Source organism: Lepidochelys olivacea (assembly GCF_965140295.1).
Source record: "Lepidochelys olivacea isolate rLepOli2 genome assembly, chromosome: 7".
NCBI classification, from domain to species: Eukaryota; Metazoa; Chordata; order Testudines; family Cheloniidae; genus Lepidochelys; species Lepidochelys olivacea.
The window spans coordinates 24,255,478-24,279,415 of record NC_140417.1 but is presented as its reverse complement, the minus strand read 5'-3'; the positions used below and the strand labels follow the sequence as shown (position 1 = coordinate 24,279,415).

Sequence of the window (23,938 nt, the reverse complement as noted above, 5' to 3'; positions counted from 1 at the left end):
GCTTAGTCAACAAGGGAAGCTAAAGGCCACCAGCCCTAGAGCTACTGACCGTGTGGGGGAGGGGACTGAACACAGGTCTATATGCAAAGACGTGCTAATGAGGTGGCATGGGGTGCTCTTGGTGCTGTGCCTTTAAGAGGGAGCTGGGAGATGGCAGCCCCTCCCCGGCCTTTGAAACTATGTGTCTGGAAAAGTGCTTCAGGAGCCCCGGGCAGGCTGCATCTCTGCGAGGGCAGAAGGCCCCAAGTGCATAGCACTGATCCATTGACACAGCTTTGAAGGTGCTTTGGCTGTGGGGTTCCATGGTGCTACTCAGGGTAATGGGCCTCCACCCCCTGCTGGAAGATGCACGTGGACCTGCTTATCGCTCTTGAAGGCGTGGAAGGGGGAGTTCCTGAGCCTGCAGGATCTGTGTCTCCAAGAGAGGAGGTGAGGACACAGGTATACCAAAGGCCTGGAGGAGGAGGAGGAGGGAGGTGGCTTGGTACCTGCTGGGAAGGTGTGGCACCAATGAAGCTGTTTCTGAGATGCAGCCTGCCCTGAGCTGCTGTAGTGTGGGGAGAAGCCATTGGGTTCTTGCCCTGCTGGGGTGGGACCCACGATAGAGGAGACGAGCAGCTAAGCCAGAGAGAAGCCATGGGGTGGTAACAGGACTGGAAACACGACGCAGCATTTGGGGGTGCCCTTAAATGCACTGTGGGGGGAGGGGGATTGACTAGAGGGATACCCTTTGGGGTGGGGAGGGCAGAAGATCCCCAAAAGGAGCTGATGTTTGTCAGGTGATGAGAATGTTCCCAATTATGCTAGAGAAGAGATCCAAGCCCTCCTGCCCCAGGGCACAGCCCAGCCACTAACTGCCTGGTGTTGGGAAGAGCCTTCCCTGTGGGCAGGGTATCCCAGAGCTGCCTGCTGTAGGGTTTTTGGAGCAGACAGTGCTGGCACTGTAGGAGGCGGGATACCTGCTCGCTGGATCACTAGTCCAGCCCAGTAGGGAATTCCATAGCCCATCTCCTCTCAGTTTGGCTCCCTATGAGACTTAACACAAGCTCAACAGCCTGGAAAACTGAGCATGCCCTCTGGGGTCCCGAGGTCAGTGATGTTCCCCATAACAGCTCCACAATGCCCCTCATCATGGACTAATCTTGATCATTAGTCTCCCTCTGCACCTGGCCTTTCCGAAAGCTAAGATTCCAGGACTCGCATGTCTAGGGCTGGTTGCACAGTAACCCAGCACCATTCTCCATAGGAGTTGCCACGTGGGAACCATCTAGTCTAGTTTTCTCCATCCTGCCATACAGAACCAAGGGCAGCCTGTCTCTGATAGTGTTTAATTCTGTTTTGAAATGTACTCTGTGGTGTTCTGTAATATCCTGCAGCAGTGAGTTCCATGGGTTAACTGCAAGTTACATAAGAAGTTGTTCCTTTGATTAGGTGTGTGACCCTTTGTCCCAGTGTTGAGGGATGTGGGGAAGAGAGGCCCCTGGCTTCCTGGCCAGTGTGCACACTGCTGGGAACTGAGCAGCCTGGGAGCCCCAGCATCTCCTGTTTGTTTTCTTTCCGGTGGTCATTCTGGATAATCTAATTAAATGCTGGAGCCGTCCCGCCGGCTGTTTGTTTGTTGAAGACATTTCTCTGGTGACTCTCTCTGGTGGCTGAACCGATCTGAGTATGTGAGCGGGGCTGCAGCCGAGGCTCCCGGAACTCCCCAGACTCCCTTGACGGGATGGGAACAGCAAAGCCACTTGGGCCAATGCCAGGCAGCCCAGGATGGCTGATGTCTCTAGCTCCTGCTGAACTTTACCAGGCTTGCAAAGTCATGGCTAGGACCAGATCAGGAGGATGGGACTTACCCAGTCCAGCCCTTCTGTGGCTCCATTCCCCCTTGCAGCCTGGTACAGCCCTGTCCAGACTGCCCTCTGGAGCATGCCAGGCTCAGGAGAGGGCTTTTAGCCATGGAGTACACTGGTGCCCGCGGAATGGGGGCAGTCAGGGGTTGGTCAAATGGTCCAATGAAAGTTCAATGGAGAATTAACCTTCCGTGCTGCTGGAGTGATCGAAGTAGCCTGTCCTGTCTGGTGGGGTCCTGGGCCCTTTAATCGCCTTTGTGGAAACTCCCAAGGCAGAGGTGCTTTAAAAGGGACCCTGGGAATTGCTTTGAAACCAAGTGGGGTCTTTCTAGCCTTCTCATGAACTGGACACAGAGCTCCTGGAGGGCAGGGAATGGCCTCTCCTCAAGGTTCCTTGTAGCATAACGGGCTCCTAGTCTGGAGCCGGAGCCTCTAGGTGCTTCTACATAATGAATGGCAGCCCAGCGGTGTGGGCATGGAGCCATGTGCTGATCTCCAGTTGGTGCGGGCTGAGGGGGGTCTAATTCTCCATGTTAGGTGGTGTCTGGTGGGTGGGGAGGCAGAGTGCTAACTGACTTGGGGGCCCAAAGGCAGATGACTGGTAATTCTCTGCTTGTGAGGAGAGCAGGATGATACCTGATCACCTCATGCTGCAGTGAGGTGTTGGCCCCACCGCCCTCTGCTGGTTAACCTGCCTCAAACCTGCCTGTCAGTCCCGTCTCTTCCAGCTGAGCTTCCCTTTAGTTCACAAGGCAGAAGCTGGGAGTGCTGGAGTCAAAGGGCAAAGTGCCTGGAGTGAGCCTGCTGCCCTAGAGAGCCAAGGGTGGGGGGAGCTAGCATTGCTTTATCGCAGGGACTGAGGTTGAATCATACCCTACAGCAATAGTTTTGAAAGGTGCCTTTTTCCTTATAGGACTGGTCATGTGGAACTGTAATGGACAGACAACCCAATGCAAAATCACCAGGGGTGCACGGTGAATTGGATTTAAAAGCAGATAATGCACATTCCCCAGACAGCTCTGAGTCCCCTGCCTGACTCAGAGCATTAGCTGACCACACTGTCCCGTCTTCCTGTAGGAAAGGATAGTACATACAGTGGCGTTGTATGGATTCTTGCACCTTCCTCTGAAGCATCTGGTACTGGCTTTTGCTGGAGACAGGAAACTGGCCTAGATGGGCTAATCAGTCTGATCTACCATGACCAGGGCTACAGAACACTTGACGCTCCGAGTTGTGAGTCCCTGAAGTGCTTAAGTACTGCAGGGGTGGGAGCACCGTGGAAATACCTAGTGAAGTAGACCCTGGTCTGGACGGACTGTTGTTCTGACTGGGTAAGGGAGGGAAGGGGAGACAGGATTGTTCTGGTGGGGTAACTTGATTACATTTTATTTTAGCATTAGGCCAAGAAGCCCCAGGCTGGGTTAGCTCACGAGAGCCAGGGATTTACACCAGAAGCAGAACGGATCCAGTCTCTCTTGCTGGGATTTGGCTTAGAAAAGTTGCTGGCTGTCTCTCGCTGAGCGACTTCCCGGTGCCTGGATTGAAAATGCAGCTGGATAATGTTACGCCGATCCGTAAGATTTGTAACTAAAATGAGAGGAGAATCAATCTTCATGCTCTAATACATAAACTGCTCACAGCAAGGGTCAGGAAGACCCCCCTCCCCACACATACACATAATGTACAGTATTACACAATGAGCCAGCTGCATAATGGGCAGGTTACACATTCCCCAAGAACATCAGCTACTGGCTTCTTCCAGGCAGGGCACAGAGCTGATGGAGTCAGTGGCCTCGGGTTTCTCAGTCTATTGTTTCAAATGTGGCCAGTGTCGACTCCGTTTGTGTGGCCAAATGGGCTGGCTCTACTGGACAGACAGAACTACCTGATTATCCTTCGTGAGGTTATATGGCAGGGGTGGGCCCATGCCATGCCACGCCACGCCATGCCATGCCACGCCACACAGCCCTCCCACCCAACACCGGAACCCTGCCCCAATTTCCTATGGCCAGAGCCCCCTCAGACCTGCTATGCTCAGGGCCCCCCAAGGACTGTGCCACAATTGCACAGCACCCTGTTCATCACCCCTGCCCAGGGCCCCCTGCCCACAGCCTCCCCCACAGAACCCCCACTCCTTAGTGCCCCAACACACAGAGATCTTCCCCGCCCCCTCACAGCCCAGCACACACACACACACACCTGGCCCTCCAGAGACCCACTCCCCCATGTCCTGCCTCCCGGCCACACTCACCACCCCTGCTGGGAGGTGACTGTGTCTGCTGGGCTGAGCCAGCGGTGCAGCCAGGGCTGGTCCCGGGGTGGGGAATCACTCTGGCCCCTTGGGAGTGGTGTGATCAGCCAGGCCAGGGCCTGCCCCAGCCAGGCTCCCTCAGGACCCACTTGCATGAAGGGGCCCAGCCAAGCCCCCCACACTGTCCCCCTGCCCCAACTGGCCAAGACTGGCCAGGCTTCTACACCAGTCTCCAGGCGGTTCAGCTCTAGGGAGACAGGCAAATCCCCACAGGTGTTGGGAAGCAGAGACTGCCTGGAGCCAGAGGTGTACTGGGTCCAGCCAGGGGGCAGTGAGAAGCCAGCAGATAGGGCCAGGGGGTGGAGAGGAACCCTCCTGAGAGGAGCAATTATGTGTGTGCAGGGGAGCCAGCAGGCTGGCGGGATCTCAGGGCACAGTGCAAGCAGAGCAGGCCTGGGCCCCTTCTGAGCATGGCCTGGTTCCATGGAGCCACGGGCACCATTGCAAACCCGGCACTGTGGGGTGAAGTGGGATTTGAAAGCCCAAAGAACTCTCCCAACTGACTATCCTAGGTCCTTGCTCTGGGATGGGGAGGAGGGGCCAGCACTGCTTAAACACTGGAATAAATTGCCTATGGAGGTTGGGGATTTTTAAGAGCAGGTTAGACAAACACCTGTCAGGAATGGTCTAGATAATACTTAGTCCTGCCATGAATGCAGAGGACTGGACTAGGTGACCTCTCCAGTTCTATGATTCTCACCCTGTCCAGATTAGTGTGTGGGGGGAAACGACCAGTGCACCTTTGCCCTGACCTGGGGGACCCTCTAGTTAAAGCTGGCCCCAAATGCCAATATTTCATGGGAAATTTGAACCAAAAATAAATCCCCCCCCCCCGAATTTCTAGTGAATTTTTCCAGTTTTTCAACAAAAACGGAACCCAAATGCCTACATTTTTTCAGTTGTCAAAAACCTTTCTGGGGAAAGATGCTGAGCGGTGAAAAACCCAACCCCCCAAGTGTTAACAGAACCTAGATAGTTTGACTATAAAAGCTGAGTGCTGATTTTTCATTAAGGAATCCGAAACATTTCCAGCCAAGGGAAAGTTCTCTGGGAAATGTTCATTTTGTCAACCAGCCTTTCCGGGGGCGGGTGTGCGTGTGGGGGGGTGCTGAGTCTATGTGTACCAGCCCTGCCTGTTGGGGTCCCGAGGTGGGTGCAGTCTCCTCAGCCCCCGACCCACAAGGAGCTGTGGGCTGATCTGGCCAAAGAAGGATCTGAGCAGAGACCCATCCTTGCTTCTTACGGCCCCTTCGGTCTCCACCAGTGTGGGCCAGGACCCAGCTTCCAGTGGCCACCATCTGCCCCATTCACCGCCCCGGCTCAGTTGCTCTGCTAGATCAAAGGCCATCGCTGTCCCTCAAAGGGGATGTCCCGTTTTCCTCGGCAGGGAAGGCCCGGTGTCCCACTTGGAGCTGGAGGCTCCCGTCCCGGGTGTGGCCGGCTGAGCTCCACTCCCAGCGCCCTGACACGCGAGCAGGGGAGCAGCCCCTTGCACCTGGGAGGGCCGGGTGGCCATTGGCTGCCGCGGGAGCAGGGGCTGGGCCGGGGGTGCAGCCTGCAGCGCTTTGCCCAAAAGCTGGGGCCCCGGCTTACTGGTGGAGGGGCTCTGGGGGCACGGAGGAGAGAGGCAGGAGCCGGAAGGAGGCAGGAACCGGCCCCCCCTGGCCGCAGCTTCTCCGAGACTCTCTCCAGCCTCCCTCTCCACTGCTCGGGGAGCCTCGGGAGTTTCCTCCCCGATGCGTGGCGGGCAAGGAGCGCGGCGATCTCGCTGAGGGGCCGGAGCCGAGCGCCCGCCGGGTCCCAGCCCGGCTCCCAGGGGCGTGAGAGCCGGGATTTGCGGAGTATGCTGGCGGGCAGCAGGTAACGCCGCGCCGCTCCCTGCGGGAGCCCGGGCGGGGGCAGCAGCTGCAGGGCTGCGACGGGAACCAGGTGGCTGGGCGCCCCCGGGGAATCCCAGGGCCTCTCTGTGCAGCCGGGCTTGTCTCTCGTGCGCCTCTGCCCGTGTCCCCCTCTGCCCCTCTCCAGGGCGGGGAACAGCCCCAGCAGGAGTCTCCCTAGCCCCAGAGCGCCCTGGACACACGGTTCCCTCTTCACCAGCGCTGGGAACTTTCCAGGGGAAACCCCTGGTCTGGTCCGTTCATCCGCTGCGGCTTCCCCTTCGCTCCAGTTCCCCTCCCACGCGCTGCCCCTGCAGCCTCTGCCCATTTCCCCGCCCCGCGCGGTCTGGGAGCTCTTTGGATGCACCGTGGCTTTGCAGGCCCCCAGCAGAAGGGTGGTCTTGGGTCCGAACAGAGTCCCCCCGACAGGGCCTCCCGGGCAGGAGACCAGTTCCGTGGGGAGATGGGGGGAGCTGCCCTGAGTGGGAAGCTTAGCCAGTGTGCACTGGTGCTGTGGTCCCCATCCTGTTGCAGCTCCCTGTATAAAGCTTGTCCCAGGGTATGTCAGGGGAACTGCTTACCTGGGCCTGGTGAGGGACAGGGGCCAAAAGATGGGGATGGGGAGGCAGGAAGGGGCAATGCATCCTGGACAGCTGAGCTGACTCTCCACTCTGGAGCTGGCAGGGGTTTGGGGAAGGGACAGGTTACAGAGCTCCTTGGAGCATCTCTCTCAGGCTCTGGGTTTGCCTTGACTTTCACTGGGCCCTGGAACACGCGAGGGGAGAGGGACGTCAGCCGGGCAACCGTTAACAAACAGTTACAGGGAGGAAACAGGAGAGGTAAGATCCGAAGGGATCCCGCCCAAGTATTCACACTCATAGCAGTGCACACTACTGCACGCTCACGCCGCTGTGCGTGCTTGCGCTCTCAACTATGCACAATCACATACTTGCATTGCAACCACAACCATCCACTCATCCTCTGAGGGTCAGAACAGCGCACGCTCATGCTGTCGTACGCTCACAGCTGCACACTTGCACTCCTGGGTGTACACAGCCTGGTTGGAGAGAGCTGGGAATGGCCGCTGGGAAGCAGGAAGGCCTGAGGTTGGCAGGCCGGCGTGGGGTTGTTAGCTCGCTGCCTTGGTGTGAGTGTGTGCAGTGACACTTCTGCCGGGGGAACCTGCCCTGCCCGTTCCCCTCTCCCTGGCGCTGGGGCACCCATGTCCTGCTGAAACTTGGCTTCTCTCCTTCCCAGGGGGACAGAGTTGTGCCATGCTGGAGAGGTGGCCCCTCCTCATTGGGGCTGGAATCAGGGGTGCTGGCTTTGCTGATTAAAAGCTCCAACAGGGGACCTGTGCCTCTACCCCTGCCTCCTGTCCTTTGCCCCTCACTTTCTCTGCCCTCTTCCCCTGCATTCCTCCCCTCCACCCCCCACCTCCTGTTGGTGTCAATGGGAATCCTGGGGAGACAGATCACAGATGTGTAAGTGAGCCTGGACTCTCTCCTGTTTGGATTCATTGGGATTGTCTCAGCTCAGTGAGGAGGGGGCATCTGATCTGGCCTGGCTGTGTTGGGCAGGGTTTGTCAGTGCCCCAAAAGCTCTTACTTTCAGGTGTCTCTGGTTTGATCTACTTTGTTAGTCTCTAGACCCTACTTAGTCTCATGGGGGAAAGCACCTGCTTGGTTTTGCCTAGGAGCAGAAGGGGTGTGGGGCTCCTGTGCAGCTGAAGCAAGAGGTGGAAAGTGATGGCTAGCATGTGTGGGCCCTCAGCCCTGGCTATGCCTCTGTCCCCATTGGAAAGCTGGACTCTGCATTGCTGAGGGTGCAATGACCCTCCTTAGCTGTCTCAGGGCTGCACTACTCCAGCTACATGTTAGAGGGAGGAGCAAGAGCCCCATTTGCATTGCATGAGAGCCCTCGATTCCCAGGCTTCTGCCAGTGCAGATTTGTAGAGAAGTTCCCATCACTCCTGGCCTGCAGCACTGACAGCTCTTCTGCCCCAGCTGTGGACTTTGGGGTACGATCTGGTGTTCATCAGCTGTGGGGGCAAGAGAAGCAGTGCCCCCCATCGTTAATTCATGTGAGCCTCTGCCAGCTGCAGAGTTTTGATGGGCCTGGATTCCAGGCATGTGTTCAGCCCATGTTGGAAGGGAGCCCCCTGGTCTGAGAGGAGTTTCCCCTCCTCTTTGGCTGGCTCTGCCAATACCTGTCCTCCCTGTTCTGGATGGCACCACATGTGCGGCACTCCAGGCTCCTCACCAAACCACTGCAACATGCAATAACGCAGCCCAGGTCCATCTGACTCATTCCCTGGGCCCTGTCAAGGCATCTCCCTTTTACAGCTCTATGCAGAACTGCACAAGCTGCTCCAGAGGGAAGGATCCCAGAGCCCAGGGCTGAGATGCAGAGAACAAACGCCCCTCTGCCCCCTCGAGCAGATCCCTGTATGACATGGCTAAGGCCCACTGGCTCGGGGGTGGGGGGGCAGGGGGAAGGGAGTGTTGGGTAAAGCTTGCACTGCTGCTGGCTGCTCTGCGGGGAGGCAACACGGTCCCATGGGTAGAGCATGGGGCAGTGGGAAGACCTGGGTTCCATTGCCAGCACTGATGCTGACTCGCTGTGTGTCCTTCCCCTCTGCACAATGGAGATAAGAACGCTGCTGACCGTCCCCTTTGAGAGCTAGCAGTGGAAAAGTGCAGTGTGAGGCCCAAGTATCAGCCAGGCTGTCAGTCAGGCCTTTCGCCAGCGCTGAACTCAAGGCAAATGAGAGAAGCTAAGTGCGGGGGAGAGTTTCCTCCCCAAATGGGCTGGGCTCTTGCTGCCTTCCGCGGGCTCGTCCTCAGGCTGAACTCCTACCCGTTTCACCAACCGTGGGACAATTTAAACTGGGGAAGCTTTGGATGTGGCTTTCAATCTGTCTGTGTTTAAATCTGGCTCACATCAGTTAATAGCAGACCACTCCAATGGGAGTGTGTCCACATGGGGCTGCACCAGTTCATCTAAACCAGTGCAACATCCCCCATTAGTCAAACCAGTGCAACGCTGTGTGCAAAGCAAGCCTCAGTATCCCCTTTATGGGCATTAGTGGATGCTTGAAGCCCGAGGTGGGGTAGGGGAGAGGATTGGTACATGGTGGGGGATGGGTTTAGCTTGCAGTTACCCTCTGCCTTTAATGATGGTTACTGCAGCCTCTCTCTATTCTCCATCTTGGGGTGCAATGCTCGGGGAAATGGGAGCTCTTACAAACTGCCACCAAAGTTCCAGGGAGCCCTTGGTGCCAGGTGTCATCCTTTCTCGCCCCTCCGTGAGTTCCCCCAGTCTCTGCGCTGCTGCCAATCTCTCTGCTCTGTTTCCGGGTTGCTGGGGTCCGGGCTGGGACACGGAAGAGCTCAAACAGAGAGAAATAAGTGAAAGGGACATAAAAACAAGCCAATTCTGTAGTAGTCTAGCTCTTTCCTATGGTGCCAGAGCAGTATGGGGAATGTTATACTGGAGTGGGCCCAACAGCCTGTCATGTCTGGTGTCTGACTGCAGGAGGGATGGAGGGTCCGTCTAGACCATTACCTGCTCTTCTCTAGAGGCCAATGGGGGATGGTGCTTTTGATAGAAAAGAAATTGTCCCTCCCACACCCAGGCCTATGCATAAGTGCACAGCATTATCCTGGGGTAGAGATTTCTTCACTCACCTACTCAAGCTGGTGATAACTCTATTTCCTGAAGCATCAGGATCAATGGCCCTTGGGGTAGTCTTTGTCCCAGCTGGTGTCACTGCAGATGCTGTTCTTCTTCAGATAAATGTCTAACCCTTAGTGGAATCTTCCTAAACTACTTTCCTCTGTAATATCCTGCATCAGCAAGTCCCATAGATTAACAGTGGTTTTTTTTTAGCAGTTAAATTTGTTGCCCTTCAGCTTGAGTGAATTAATGCACACTGGAGGGAATCATTTGAATGAATCACACCTGTTGCTGGGTTCTAAATGAACTGTGACAGCTCAGGGAAAAGTCATGTATGGCACTGTGGACAGCTCTGAGATATCTGACTATCAGAAAAAGCAAACCGAATGGCAAGGTGCATAAGTAGTGGGCTAGGAGACAATATTGAATAATAATAATGCTGCAAGGACTAGGATGCCTCCATGTAAATGAGTACTAACATGTCAACTGGAATGTGTTTTCGGTTCTGGCAACCTCAGAAAGGATCCAGCAATGGGGAGAGGCTGCCCACGGAGAGGTGACATGATGGGGACATTGTATTTCAGAGAACAGGGATGCTCTCCCCTGGTGTTTCGCAGCCTTCTGAGGTAGTGACCCCATACCCGAAATAACAACTGTTGGTGATCCCCTTCCATCACTTACATTGGCTACAGAAGTCAGAGTATCGAAGGTAGCAATGCTGAGCTGCCTCAGTATGTGCATGTGGTCAGAGGCTGCCAGAGAAAACTTGACCATGAAGGGTCTGGATGTGCCAGGCGAGGGGAGCTTCAGAATGCAATGAAATTGGCAGCGCTGTGTGACACTCCTGCCCCCATGGGTTGGAAAAACACTGCTCTAGACGTATGCAAAATAGTGACTGGTTTAGAGATGGCAGATTGGGTCGCCTATACACCCTGCCTCCTGGCACAAGAACATAGGGCCGGCCAAGGGAAACTGAACGCCAGCTTGTTTAGAACTTACCAAAGGAAACACTTTTCAACCCAGTGAATCTGGAGAACCTGCTGCCAGGAGGGGTCGTTGTGGCCCAGAACTCAGCACAATTCAAACCCAGATTAGACCTTTATATCGACAATAAGAGTGTCCACGGTTACTCGGCATAAAAATGCCTGCTTCAGGCCCTGAACCAACCACCTGGGGTTAGTAGGCACTTCCCTTGGGGGAGGTTTTCATAAGTGTTCACTAGGGGGGTTTCTTGTATCTGGCCACTGATCAGAGACAGGCCACTGGCCTAATGTGGCAACCCCTGCTGTGGGGTAAGGTGTCTGGGAGGGTCCGGTGGGCTTTTTCCATGAAACTCAGCTTTGTCTCTGCCCCCATCCCATTGCTTTGCTGAGACATGAGCCCCCCATTGGTTTTCCTGTTCCCTGGTGGGCATCCACTCCTCCCACTTGTTATGTCTTGCAGGCTCCCATGATGAGAGGGTGGATCCTGCTCCTCACTCTGCTCCTAGCTCCAGCACCAGTTACGGCACAAAAAAGAAACCAAGGTTGGTGCTGTCTGAGTTCTCCAAGGGGGTGGGGAGGGTGGGGGTACGTAAGGCAAGGGCTGGGGGCTGGGCCCATTTGTGGCACCATCACTGGGTTTGCTGGAAACAATGCGTGGCCCCAGAGAAGCTGGGGGAGGGAAGATGGGGGCATTTGGCCCACATAGTCAGCTGGGAGGGTGAATTCAGACTGGTCCCAGCTCCACCCCTCAAACCAGCCTGTGCCCTGTAGTCCGATACCAGGTGTCTCCTCCCAGCACAGATTCGCTGGCAGGCTGCCCAGGCAGATCTGAGTCGTCACCATGCTGAATTGTACTGGGTCTGGTGGGTGGGGTGTATGTGGGGGAGGGGATGGGACACAGACTTTGTTGAGTGGTTCATGGTTCCCCAAGTCCCCACATGCCGGACACAGGACTGGATGGGGCAGAGAAATGATCTAGAGTAGAGGATCTCTGCGCCCCTGCTGCCTCGAGGCTGGCCTCTGTGTCTGTGGTTGGGATGTCTGCCTGGAGCATGGCATGCTGTTGCATAGTTAGGTGTCACAAATCTGCTGCTCTCTGCAGTTCTCCGGCTCATGCCTTTCTGGTATCTCTATTGGCCCACCACCCCACCCCACCATGCTTGCTGATGTGCAAGGTGAAGTGGGGCTTGTCCAGTGCTCAGCTCCTGGCCCCACCTGTGAGCTGTCAGGATCTTGCTTGCTCCCTACAGAAGGTCAGGTTGGAATCCCACTCTCAGCACCACCTGGGAGGTCCCCTCCTTGGAGGGGATAAGGGCTAGATCCCCAGACTGAGAGCCCCCGTCCCTGAAACGAGGACTGTTAGGGTTGCCAACCCTCCATCTCTTGGAGGCTATTGAAGCCAATCCGGGAGATTTTAGGCTGCTAAAAGTCTGGCGGCACAGCGGGGCTAAGGCAGGCTCCCTGCCTGCCCTGGCTCTGCGCAGCTCCCAGAGTGAACGGCATGTCCAGCTTCTAGGCACAGGGGCATCCAGGGGGTCTCTGCATGCTGCCTCCACTCTGAGTGCTGACTCTGCAGCTCTCATTGGCCAGGAACAGTGGCCAATGGGAGCTGTGGAGCCGGCACTTGGGGTGAGGGCAGTGCACAGAGTCGCCTGGCCACCCCTGAGCCTAGGAGCTGGACATGCCATCTACTTCCCAGCAGCTGCCCAAGGTAAGCACTGCCCAGCCGGAGCCTACATCCTGCACCCCCTCCTGCATGCATCTCAACCCCCTGCCCCAGCCCTGAACCCCCTTCTACACCCAAACTCCCTCCCAGAGCCCACACCCCCTCCTGCACCCCAACCCTCTGCCCCAGGCTCAGCGCAGAGCCCCTTTCCACACTCTGAATCTCCTGGCCCAACCCGTCAGTCCAGAGCCCGCACCCATTCCTGCACTCCAACCCCCTGTCCCAGCCTGGTGACGGTGCGGGAGAGCGAGGGAGGGGGGATGGAGTGAGTAGGGGCGGGGCCTTGGAGAAGGGGCGGGGCAGCCGTGGGGCCTTGGGGCAGGGGTGGGGCAAGGGTGTTTGGGTTTGTGTGATTATTAGGCAGCTGGCAACCCTCAGAACTGCGAGTGGGGGAAGTGCAGCATCTCCCTTGCTGACTTGCTGCTGCCCCTGTGCTCTTGGGATAGGCCAGAGGGCTCCTTGCGGGTTTGTTCTGCTCCAGGGTGTAGACTGCGCTTCCCTGATGCTCAGCCTGGGAGTTGGTGTCTCTCCCTTCCTCCATAGGCTTGATGACTGCCCCCTCCCATGAGCTGGGGCATGGAGGGGCCCAGGGGTTTTATCCTGGGGGAGGCTGGGAGGTGCCCTGTGCTGACATTCAGAGGAGGTTTGTGGCCAGGGGCGCTGGAACAATTTGTACAGTGGGGGTGCTGAGAGCTATTGAACCAAACTGTAAACCCATGGAAACCACTTCAAGCCAGGGGGTGCGGTGCACCCCGAGCTCCAGCACCTATGCTTGTGGCATGAGGGGGGGAGGAGGAGGAAGGATGCATGGTCCTGGGTGATGGAGCTGCCTCTGTCAGCCCATATAGGACCTGGAGTCCCAGCTGCCTCTTGGCAGGGACTTATCCCTGAAGGAATGTGGGATGTGTGAGAGGCTGGAGTGATTCCCAGGGGAGGGGCAGCTGCTGCCTCGCTGGTGAGTCCCTGGCCCCTTTGCAAGGCCTGTGGTTGGCAGGGAGGAATGGGGTACTAGTCTGAGAAAATCCATTGTGTTCTCTGCTAAGGGGGCCTCTAGTCAGTGAGCCCTCGGGGAGCTGTCAGCCCACAAGCACTGGCTGCTGGCAGTGCTCATCCCCTGCGTATTCATGGGATATCCCCACCCCTGCCCGCTTGGCCCTGTCTGCTCCACACCTGCTTGGCCCTGTCTGCTCCACACCCGCTTGGCCCTGAAACTCCTATAGAGGGATAGGCTGTCATGGCCTCTGGCACTGAACCTGTCTCCTTGCTAGAGAATGTGGCCCTGAGGTCTGGGCTTCCTTGCCCTGACTCATGGACTCTGGCAGTCTTAGAGCTCTCTGTGGGAGGAGTGAGGGCTCCTGGGGTAAGAGGCTGGAAGGGCTAAATCAGCAGAGGGAGCTTCCATGGCAGGGCTGGGACAGTTCCCTCTGGCCCTCGCATGCTGGGACAAAGGGAGTCAGCCCTGAGCTGCTGATGGTTGCTTTGCAGGGACATGCATCAATGTCTATGCGGCCGACATCGTGTTCCTGGTGGATGGATCCTCCAGCATTGGGAGGGCCAACTTCCGCATGATCCGAGCCTTCATGGAGGACCTGGTCAGGCCCTTTGTCCATGTGGTCGGTGAGAGCGCGGTGCGATTCGGGGCAGTGCAGTACAGCGACGACCCCAGGTGAGTCCCAATGGTCCTGTTCCCCCCTGCCAGGCACACGGGGTGCGGGAGGCTCCTGCAGCCCTGTCCCTGGTGGGGGCGCCTCTCTGTGCTCCTGGGGGTGGCTCCTGGGGTTCCAGTTGCCAAGGGAGCTCGGGATGCTTGGAGTGGCCGCAGAGCTATCTGCTGGGGGAGGGAGTGCTGCGAGTGCCTCACACCTGCTACTGACAGAGGAGGCCCAGCCTCTGCTCATGGGCACTGTGCTCGGTGCCCCTTGGTAGCCAGTGAAACGCCTTCATTGTCCTAGGCTGGGCAGGGGGAGGGGGAGAATAAGATATCTAATTACCCCCATTGCCCCTGCAACCCCTAGCACACTTTTTAAGGAGCCCCATTACAGATAACCCACTGACCACCTCTGTAGTGTCATTGCCTCGCTTCCGTGGAGCCGCACCCTAGGGATACATGGAAAATGACCCATCCCCTACAGAAACCCTGTGGGTGCCCTGGTAGCTTCCCCTGAGGAAGCATGTGGGCCATGCAGTTACTGTGTAGGGATCCTGCTCAGAGCGGGAGTTGGCTGTGTTGTGGTTTTCCCCCATCCCCCTGGGATTGCGTTTGTCCCCAGGGTCGAGTTCACGTTCTCCCAGCATCCCAATGGGACGGAGGTGAAGAGGGCCATCCAGCAGCTGAGCTACAAGGGCGGGAACACACGCACAGGTGCCGGCCTCCGGTACATCGCTGACAACTTCTTTGGGCCCACTCAGATCCGGGCTGGAGTCCCAAAGGTACCTCTAGAGAGACCCTGCTTATGCCATGGCCAGGGAATGTGAGAGCAAAACGCTGGCCTATCGGTTCTCCTCCAGTGGGGCCAGAGAATGCTGATGGCTAGGCCGGTCACTCGGCTCCCTCTGTGCTGGAGGGGAGCAGAGCTGGGCGCTTGGCAGGAGCGGGTGGGTTGCTACATCCTCTCTTCTTCGAACCCCTGTTTAACATCTATCCAGTTCCAAGTCTTTCTCCATAACAGGGGAGACCATGGGGAGGCAACATGCTCCAGCCCAGTGGGACTGTCTGACTGCTGCTCCCCTTCTTCCCAGTGTGGGCCCCTCCAAACTCAGCTTCTGGGGGTCCCAGTCTCACATCTGCTGTGCTTTGGCTGAGCCAGATGGGGGCACTGGCCTTGGGGCCCTTCCTCCCTGAGGTGGGCCCCATGGCTCGTGTTGAGCCTGGCAGCTGGTGTGGAGTTGGCCAGCCCCCGCCTGACTTGCCCTTGCCCCTTCCTGGCAGGTCTGCATCCTCATCACAGATGGCAAGTCTCAAGATGACACTGAGCAGCCGTCCGTGAAGCTGAAGGCTCAGGGCACTAAGGTCTTTGCTGTGGGTAAGTGACTCCAGGAGCCCAGGGGTGTGTCTGCCTTCATCAGGCTGCTCAGGACTCCCACCGCTGGCCAAAGTGTCCCTTTGGTGCAGGGGAGCTCTAGGAGGAAGGCAGAGCCATGCATCCGTCCTCTGATCTTGGCCAGTGCAGCTGCTGGATGAGAGTGGAAGCACCTGGCCAGGCCTGGAATGAGCCTGATCCTCTAGCATGGGAGGGCAGGGGGAGTGGATGGTACAGGGGTGTGAGGCTAGGGAGCTCTGGCTTGCTGGCCACTGCAGGACATTACAGGGCACTGCAAGGGGGGTGGGAGGTGGGAGAGTCTGAGGCGATGGGCCAAGGGCCCCGGGAACCCAGCACACCATGGCATGTGCTGCAGCTCGCTGTGAATGTCTGACACTGTAGCAGCCAGCTAGGGCGAGTAAGAATGGGGGGGTGCCACTGTGCCAGCCGGTGGATGGAGGGGGACATGGCTCAGGGCATACCTGGGGATTATTCCTAGGAGAGAGACTCACCCGCTCACTGGCTCTCCACCCCCTACAGGGATCAAGAACGCAGACCGCGCGGAGCTCACACGTGTGGCCTCCACTCCCACAGAGGACTACTTCTTCTACGTCAATGACTTTAAGATCCTGGGCACCCTGCTGCCGCTGGTGTCCCAGAGGGTGTGTGCCAGCACCGGAGGGGTCCTGCAGACAGGTAAGGGGCGTGTTGCACCTAGGGCTCTCGGCCTCCCCCCTGCGATGGCTCAGCCCTGGACGTGCTTTGGAATGCCGTGTTTGATCACATCTCTCCTGTCTGCTGTGCCCTTCTAACCCACGAGACCACTACAGCCTGAGGGATTTTGGCAGTCTCCCCACTTGGCTCTGCTTGGCAAGATACTTCTCTTTCTGAGTCTCGGGCACTGGCTGTCGCAGCTGTTTCTGATGCTGCAATGGAAGGGTTAAATTCCACCTTCCCCTGTGTTTCTGGAGATGAGCCCCATCCTGGAAGTACATCCCGGCGTCTAGGGCTCAGTGCTATGTCACGCTGTGGCATTGTTTTGTGGTGATGGGGCGCTGTGTCGGTTCGCTTTGGCCCCACGGTCGCTGCCCTACCCAGTTGATTCCCCCCCACCCAGAAAGTTTGAGTGAGAACGTTTTCATGATTCTCTTCTGATGGCGTCCTTCGCTGTGGCAGAGGCCATCCGTCCCCGAGCGGGCTCCCTGCGTTGGGCAGCTGGGACTTAGAGTCTGCACCGTGGCTCTGTGCGTGTCAGCCCTGGGGAAGGCGGGGTGCCAGCAGGGAGCCTGACTGCTGCTTCCCTTCCCCTAAGGTCCGCGGGTGTACAGCGGCCCATCCAATCTGGTCTTCGTGGAGCAGGCGGTCAACATGCTGAGGATCCGCTGGACTGCGGCGGGTGGCCCGGTCACAGGCTACAAAGTCCAGTATGTGCCGCTCACGGGCTTGGGGCAGCAAGTTACAGCAGAGATGCAAGAGGTGAGAGCTTCCCTTCCCAGCTATGGCCGGAAATCCGCCTGCTGGACAGGCTCGGCAGAGAGGCCAGTGGGACTGAGCTGCCCCCCCTTGCTGGGAAAGGGGGTTTCTCTGGCTGAGGCACATTGGAAAGGGTGTGCCTGCAGCCTGCCCTCTGGGTGAATAGAGCCTGTTGGCTTCTCGTGGCGGCAGCTCTGACTCCTGCTCCAGCACCAAACCCCTTAGGGAAGTGAATGGTGCAAAATCTCATATGGAGCCCACCTGCTCTGTGGGGCCTGGCTCAGTGGGCCATGCCATCTGGACAGCAGGAGGAGGCTGGTGAGCAGGCAGGGTGTTCGATCTCTCTGGCTGAAGAGGAGAATGCCTTTGGGTGCCTTTGAACAGGTCAACCTGAGCCCCGGGGAGACGAGTGCCGTGCTGAGCCAGCTGATAGGAGGGACGGATTATCTGGTCACTGTCATCGCCCAGTATGCCAACAGCATTGGCGAGTCGGTCTCTGGCAAAGGACGCACTGGTGAGTAACCTGCCCTGCTCCCCATCTAAGCAGCACGTTTGACACTCCCCACACTCCCACACCTCGTCCACCTGCCCAGAGCAGGAGCCAGCCTGCACTCCGAGGCTCCCTGGTGACCTCTGAGCCAGGGGGATTCCTGATGGAAGAGCCTGGTGAGCTTGGAGTCCAGCCTGGGGCTAGAAAGGTCAGCTACCATGTCCATGCACTATTGTCTGAGGATGGGCCCCATTACAGGGATAGGGCCTGGCTGAGCCCACCCAACGATGGGACAGGGCTGCTGGACCCGCTTCCAGCTCAGTTTGGGGTGAGTGGGACTCCTCATGCCTGTGACCCTGGCAGGCTTCCCATGGGAATGGGTGACTCCCTCTGGCCTCACCATGTGCTCACTCCATCATTGCCGCCATCTTGGATTCTGTGGCTGGGTGACCGTGCTGGGATGGGATTGATAGGGTGTGAGTGCCGCTGCCGAGCCGGGCACTGGGCTCTCGCGCTGATGGTTTTTGGTGGGTCCCACAATAGCGTTGGCTCTGGGGCGTTGGTGGGCTTGGCAGCGGAGAGATGAACTGTATATGGGGAGTCTTTGAGTCAGGGTTTAGTATCCCGAGGATGCTGCCCAGGGGAGCGTGACAGTTTTAGGGCTGCTCCGGAACATGCTGGGATTTGGCCCCAGACTGGCTAGTGACCGCCCCTGTCCCCTCCTGCATCGCCCCAGGGCAGCTTGCTTTTCTCCTGGCACCAAGGCGCCTCTTGAGCCCGCGCGAAGGGCTGGCGGCTCTCTGGGGCAGGAGTGTGTGAGGGTGATGGCCTTGCCCCCATTCTCTTTCAGGGGCCCTGTCTGGAGTGTCAAATTTCCGAGTGGTGGAGGCTGGGCCGTCCTTCCTCAGACTGGCCTGGGGAGCTGTCTTGGAGAACTTGCAGGGCTACCGGATCACCTACATGGCCCGAGGTGAGGGCGGAGTGCGGGCGATTGGGCCGGGGAGGCGCTGCCTCTCCTGTGGCTCTGCAATGTGGGAACATCCCCCTGGGCTGTGTTCTCTGCCACAGGAGAGCTGCCAGCCAGCCCAGCTACAGACCCTTGTCCCTCATGTGTAGGGTGTGGAGCCTGGATCCATTCCAGGAGGGCAGGGGAATCCAAGCCTGGGCAGGCCTTTCTCCACTGCCCTAGGACTCGGCTGAGTGGGAGGGTTGGAGGAAAATCAGCGAGCACGGATCTCTGCTCCCTTCGCTCTTTGGCTGCACCACCTCCTCCCCACACCCTGTCTGTCCAGCAACTTTGTTAGCCACAAACCCCAAGGAGCAGACAGCTGTGACGTATGAACTCCCTCTGAGGCAGACAGACACAGAGCCAGTTGAATGGCCTCTTGTTCCCATGGGAGGCCGTGCTGTGCCGGGATCAGTGCAGGGCATCCACTGTGCCCAAAGGGGGTGGGTGGTGCTGCCAGGATCTCTGTGATGTGGTGTGTGGTGTTCACGTGGCCGAGTGAAGCCCAGGCACCCCATAGGTGAGAGCGGATTCCAGCCCCAGCTCTCCTCTCGCTGCAGCTGTATTTGTTGTGGGGGAATGTGTGGGCCCAGGTGCTTCTGTATATCCTGTGTGTGTGTGTGGCAGGGGGGAGGGGGTTGGAAGGGGTTGGGTGGGTGTCCTGGGGTGTGGGTGTACAGGACTGGTTTGTGTGTACGGGAGGAGATCAGTACATGTGCTGGGGGTGTACATGTGGAGGTATGTACATGGGGTACAGTGTGTGCTCAGAAGTGTGTGTGTGTGTACAGGGGCTCTCTGAGCATGCTGGGGTTTGGGCAGGGGTATAGATGGTTTCAAGCCCCCCACCCCAGTGCTATTTTCTGTAGGAAGCTGCACCTGGAGCTGCCCCTCCCCAGCCTGCAGCCATCCCAGTGCATGTGGCCCTGGCAGCACTCCCAGTGCGCCTCACCCTACATGCTGCCACACCCGGCTGCCATGGCAGTGCATCTCCCCAGCAGAGAATGCTAGCCCTGAGGGCACAAAACCACTGCTGAGCTCATCTGAACCACCCCTGTGCCCTGCCCAGACCCCGTGCCTAACTGAGGGGGCCAGCTTAGAACTGTGTGTGGAGATTTCCCTGCCATCTTCCCCTCCTTTCATGGCATCTGCAAGGGAGTGCCAGGACTTGCCTACAGCTCCCTGCCAGGGAGTGCAAGCAGGGCCCTTGCTCCCTTTTCCCAGCCCTGCCTGGTTGGGTTGAGCCCCTGATCTTTGTTTAGCTTCTTGCACTGGCTGAGCCCTGCTGCTGGGAATGGGGGCACAGAGCTGGGCTGAACGTACTGAGCGCACACAGCATGTCTGCTCATGCTGCTAGCCATGTGCTTGCACACGTGTGGGAGGCCAAGTGTGTTCTGTGCTGCACGTGCCTGCATGTGCTCCCCCTCGCCAACCCACCTGGGCACCAGAGTGTTCCAGTCCTGACCTACTGCATGAAGGAAAGGCCTGTCTGAAGCCCCACATAGCTTGTGTTCTGCAGCCTGCCCAAGGCTGGGGTGGTGTCCGGCAGCACCAGAGCCCCCTGCCTTCCAATGGATAGTCCCCCCTCGTGCTGGGCCCCACTCATGCCTCGCTGTCTGTGCCCATCCCAGGTGAGGCTCAAGCGGAGGAAATGAGCCTGGGGGCCAACGCTGTGTCTGTCACACTCAGCAATCTGCGCCCCAACACTGACTACATGGTCACACTTCAGCCTATCTCCCAGCGGCAGACAGCAGCGCCGGCCCAGCTAACTGGCCGAACCCGTAAGTACCATCTGCTCAGACAGCCAGAGCCTGGGGCTGCCAGAGAGCATCTGACTGGGTTTTCTTCTGGCCAAAAATGACTTTTTATTTCTTTTTTTTTAAAAAGGAACTTTCTTTTTTTTTTGTAAAATAATTGTCCGATTATTGAAATGTTAGTTTTTCATAGGACTTTTCTCCATATTTTTATAAAAACTCTATCAACATAGTTCTCAAAATCATCATCAACATTTTCTCTTTGCCAAAATCCTGGTTTCCAGGAAGGAACCATGGTTTTCAATAGGCAAAACATTTCTAAAACGCTTTTGATAAAAATGTCAATCCAGCTGTGTGAAAAGTGTCAGGCAAACTGGAAAATGGGCCCACTTCGAACCCGGTGAAATGAACACCACTCCCACATGTTGTGAAATTGTTAGCTTGTGTTTTTTCAACCATATCTAACTCAGGTCAAGTACAAAACGTGCATATCTCAGATGCAGCATAACACCCTTCACTTTGACCCGGGGATTTTTAAATGAAGAAGTGATTTTGATCTCTCTCTCTCTAATCACCTGAGCATAGAATTTTTTGGTAAAGTATCTCTGATGTATTTTGAGACTAGTATTGGATATATGGTTTATGTGACGCAATCCACTTTTAAAATAATGCATGTGTGTGGACTTGCATTTGAAGCTGATTGGTGCATGTCCATGAAGTGCACATGCATCATTCCTGGGTGTATTTTTCTGAAGAGTTTTGTGGGGTATTTATATTTTGAGATTACCGGTGAAGGGAACTGTGCTTATTTAGGGGCAGAGTTAAGGTTATTGTGTCTCTTATGTGAGCTGGCAATGCAGAAGTGGGGCTGGGCTGGGCTGGGCTGGACTCTGCAGTATATTTGGCTGCCTTGCAGGTTGCATGGAGGCTGAGCTCTCTGGGTCTCACATTTGTGCCATGGTTGTGTTTTGTTTGATTCCCTCTCCCTCCAGTGCGTTTGGAAGGGGTGCAGCAGCTGTCGGTTCAGAACATCTCCCAGCAGAGAATGCTGGTGACCTGGCGGGGTGTGAGTGGAGCTACTGGATACCGGGTCTCCTGGGGGCTCCCCTCAGGTAAGTCTACCGGACTAACTAGAGCTCTCTCCCCATCCCAAAAACCAGTGGCAGGGTGCTGTAGACTGAACGGTGGACACGGTTCTCTAGACCTTCTGGCTGGATGGTGGGGTGCTGAGCTGTGGTGCAGGCTCTAAGGAGTGGGTGGGTGTGGGTGGGGGGCTGGCATGCCTTTCTTCCAGCAGAGCAGATACACCCCTCCCATGGGACAGGACTCGTCTGTAGTCAGGTGCATTATGGGGCAGAGGGTCCCAAACTGTGTTCTCTGGAGCACCTGCTGCTGAAGTGTGGAGAGACTGGAGAGTCCAGAGTGGCTGGAGGAGAGGCGAGTGAGGCAGCATGCTGAGGGGAGAAAGGGACCAGGGGGCTGGGCAGGATGCCCAAGACAGAAAGGGACCAAGTGACAGGCAAGCACATACAGGGGGAGAAGAGGAGGGCAGGTGGCAGAGCTGCTTGAGAAGTTGGGGGTGAGGGGAAGAAAGTTTGGGGGCGGGGTGGTGGAATGAGCAAAGGGGGCTGGGGTGATGAACTTCTGTCAAGAGAATCTTTATCACTCTGAAGGCAATTCAGATCCACACCTGCTCTCCTGCTGGGCCTTGTGCCAGTCCTAGGGGTGTAACAGCCTGGGGGAATGGTGGGGAGGGGCCATGCTCCAGGCTCTCTGTCCGTTCTCTGGGAGACTCTGCGCGGCCCTGCTCTTGGAGTACTGGGGATCTCTCCTTCTGCCCCGAGACACACGGAGAACCAGGCCAAATCACACCAGACTGAAAGGGGTCCATGTGTTCCTGGAAATGACCTCACCACGAGCTTTGGGGTTTGCGCAGCTTCTTGGCCAGGTCAGCCACATTGTCTGTACAGAGCCCATTGCTGAATCCCTCCAGGAAGGCCCACACATCTGGGTCACAGGTGCAGGGCCCAGGTCTGCAAACCTCTTGGCATAGAACTCTGGGAGTCCTGCTTGTGGAGGATGGGTAGGATCAGGCCCTGTATGTTAGTCACCTGTGCCTGAGGTGGGGTGGAGTGCAGGGAGTTTTCTTGTTCAATCACCCCCCATGTTCTCTATTAACATGAACAGATTTTACTGACAAAGCCACTTACGGCTGGGTGTGGGAGTAGTGTCAGGATATTTGCTGGCCTTTGGCAGCCCAGAATCCAAAACCTGATGAGATGGGCCTGGGGTATGGCCTGGTGTATGGGGGGAGGCTGGATGCCAGACTAGACTTCATCTGCTATGTCGTAGACGCAAGGATACTGGATTAGCAGCGCGGCTCTGGCCCCGTGCAATCAAGAAATGGGATAGTGGACTGGAAGGGCTGTTGGTCTGGTCTGATGTGGAGTCCCTGGTGTTGCATGGGGCTCTCAGTTGAACGGACGACCTGGAATTGTGCCTTAAACCCTTTTTCTCTGGATTATCTCAGGCCAGGACGTTCGGAAATTTGATGTGGATGCCAGCAAGAATTCCTACCTGCTGACAGGGCTGCAGCCAGACACAGATTACCTGCTGACGGTCATTTCACTCTACGGGCAAGTGGAGGGGCCCCCAGCCTCTATTAGGAGAAGAACAGGTGGGTGCATGGCCATGGGAGAGGCTTCCCACCGCTGAGGGGCAGGAGGCAGGGTCTGTGCCAGGAAGCTGGTGGCTCTTTGGGATAACTGTAGTATTTGTACTCTAGTAGCACCCAGAAACCCCAGTCAGGGCTCTATTGTGCCAAGCCCTGTTTCGATTGTGACACTCCCCAGGAGCGAGGCACCTCACCATCACCTGTCTTTAGCATGAGGAGGTCACGTCTGTGCGTGCTGTGGATCAGCTCCCGGCAGCCACTGGCAGCCCAAGCACTGCCTTCCAGATCCCCGCAGGCCTTGCTCTCTGTACAGGTAGCAATCGGCACACACCAATGCCTGAGTCCTCAGAGCGTGCAGTGCACCGTCCGGCCCCTGATTCACCGGCCACCTAGAATTACCAGGCCTGCTGTTCCCAAAGGAATCGTATGCACCAGCTTGTCAGCTCAGGAGCAGCACTTTGCTTAACACACAGCACTGAGATATATTGATAATGAAAACTAGAACAGAGATTCCTGTAATAGTGAGTAAGGGTATCAGAAATAAATGGTTACATACAAAACAAAATCATCACCAGCTTTCTAGGTAACTACATTAACAACTTCTCCTCCTGTCTGAAGAAGCAGATCTTGCCCAACATGCTTTCCAGTGTTGTCAGCCAAGCCTGATGTAGACCCTTCTTTCATGAAGTAAACTCACGGTCTGTTAGCTTCCTAGGTGAAGGATGCCAGGGTGTCTTTATTAGAGCAAATTTTTGATGTGCTGTAATGATGCTGGTTCTGCCAGGACCCAACTGAGAGTGTCAATTCAGGACAAATTGCTTAAAGCAGGGCAGTTACAGCCCAAGGCTGGGGTTTCTATGCACACCAAGGCAAACCAAACCAGCCAGCCAGAGAAGACTTTGGTTTTACCCCACTGGTTAACCACAAGTCACACAAGCAATTCCCTTAGACACTCCAGTTTCCCAGTATCACCACCAGTGCCACTCGTTATGGGGACAGATGGTTATGAAAACCAGTACCCCAGTAAAAGAAAAAAGGTTCTCTCGATCCCAAAGCACCAAGCCCCAGACCCCGGTCAATATACAAGTTAGATCTTACCCAC

The 23,938-nt window shown here is 56.7% G+C and overlaps 1 protein-coding gene across 1 annotated transcript in view; it reads left to right on the top strand.

The window, feature by feature from the left end:
* The first annotated feature begins 255 nt into the window (after window positions 1-255).
* COL7A1 (collagen type VII alpha 1 chain) overlaps window positions 256-23,938 on the top strand; it is a 114,549-nt gene continuing 90,866 nt past the window's right edge. The window contains exons 1-12 of the mRNA XM_084634206.1: window positions 256-441; window positions 11,157-11,238; window positions 13,908-14,088; window positions 14,693-14,852; window positions 15,352-15,445; window positions 15,983-16,138; window positions 16,755-16,918; window positions 17,300-17,429; window positions 18,256-18,375; window positions 20,040-20,189; window positions 21,155-21,274; window positions 22,693-22,839. Coding sequence (XP_084490332.1) covers window positions 346-441; window positions 11,157-11,238; window positions 13,908-14,088; window positions 14,693-14,852; window positions 15,352-15,445; window positions 15,983-16,138; window positions 16,755-16,918; window positions 17,300-17,429; window positions 18,256-18,375; window positions 20,040-20,189; window positions 21,155-21,274; window positions 22,693-22,839 — 1,600 coding nt within the window. The 5' untranslated portion in view covers window positions 256-345. The remainder of the gene's footprint in view (window positions 442-11,156; window positions 11,239-13,907; window positions 14,089-14,692; window positions 14,853-15,351; window positions 15,446-15,982; window positions 16,139-16,754; window positions 16,919-17,299; window positions 17,430-18,255; window positions 18,376-20,039; window positions 20,190-21,154; window positions 21,275-22,692; window positions 22,840-23,938) is intronic.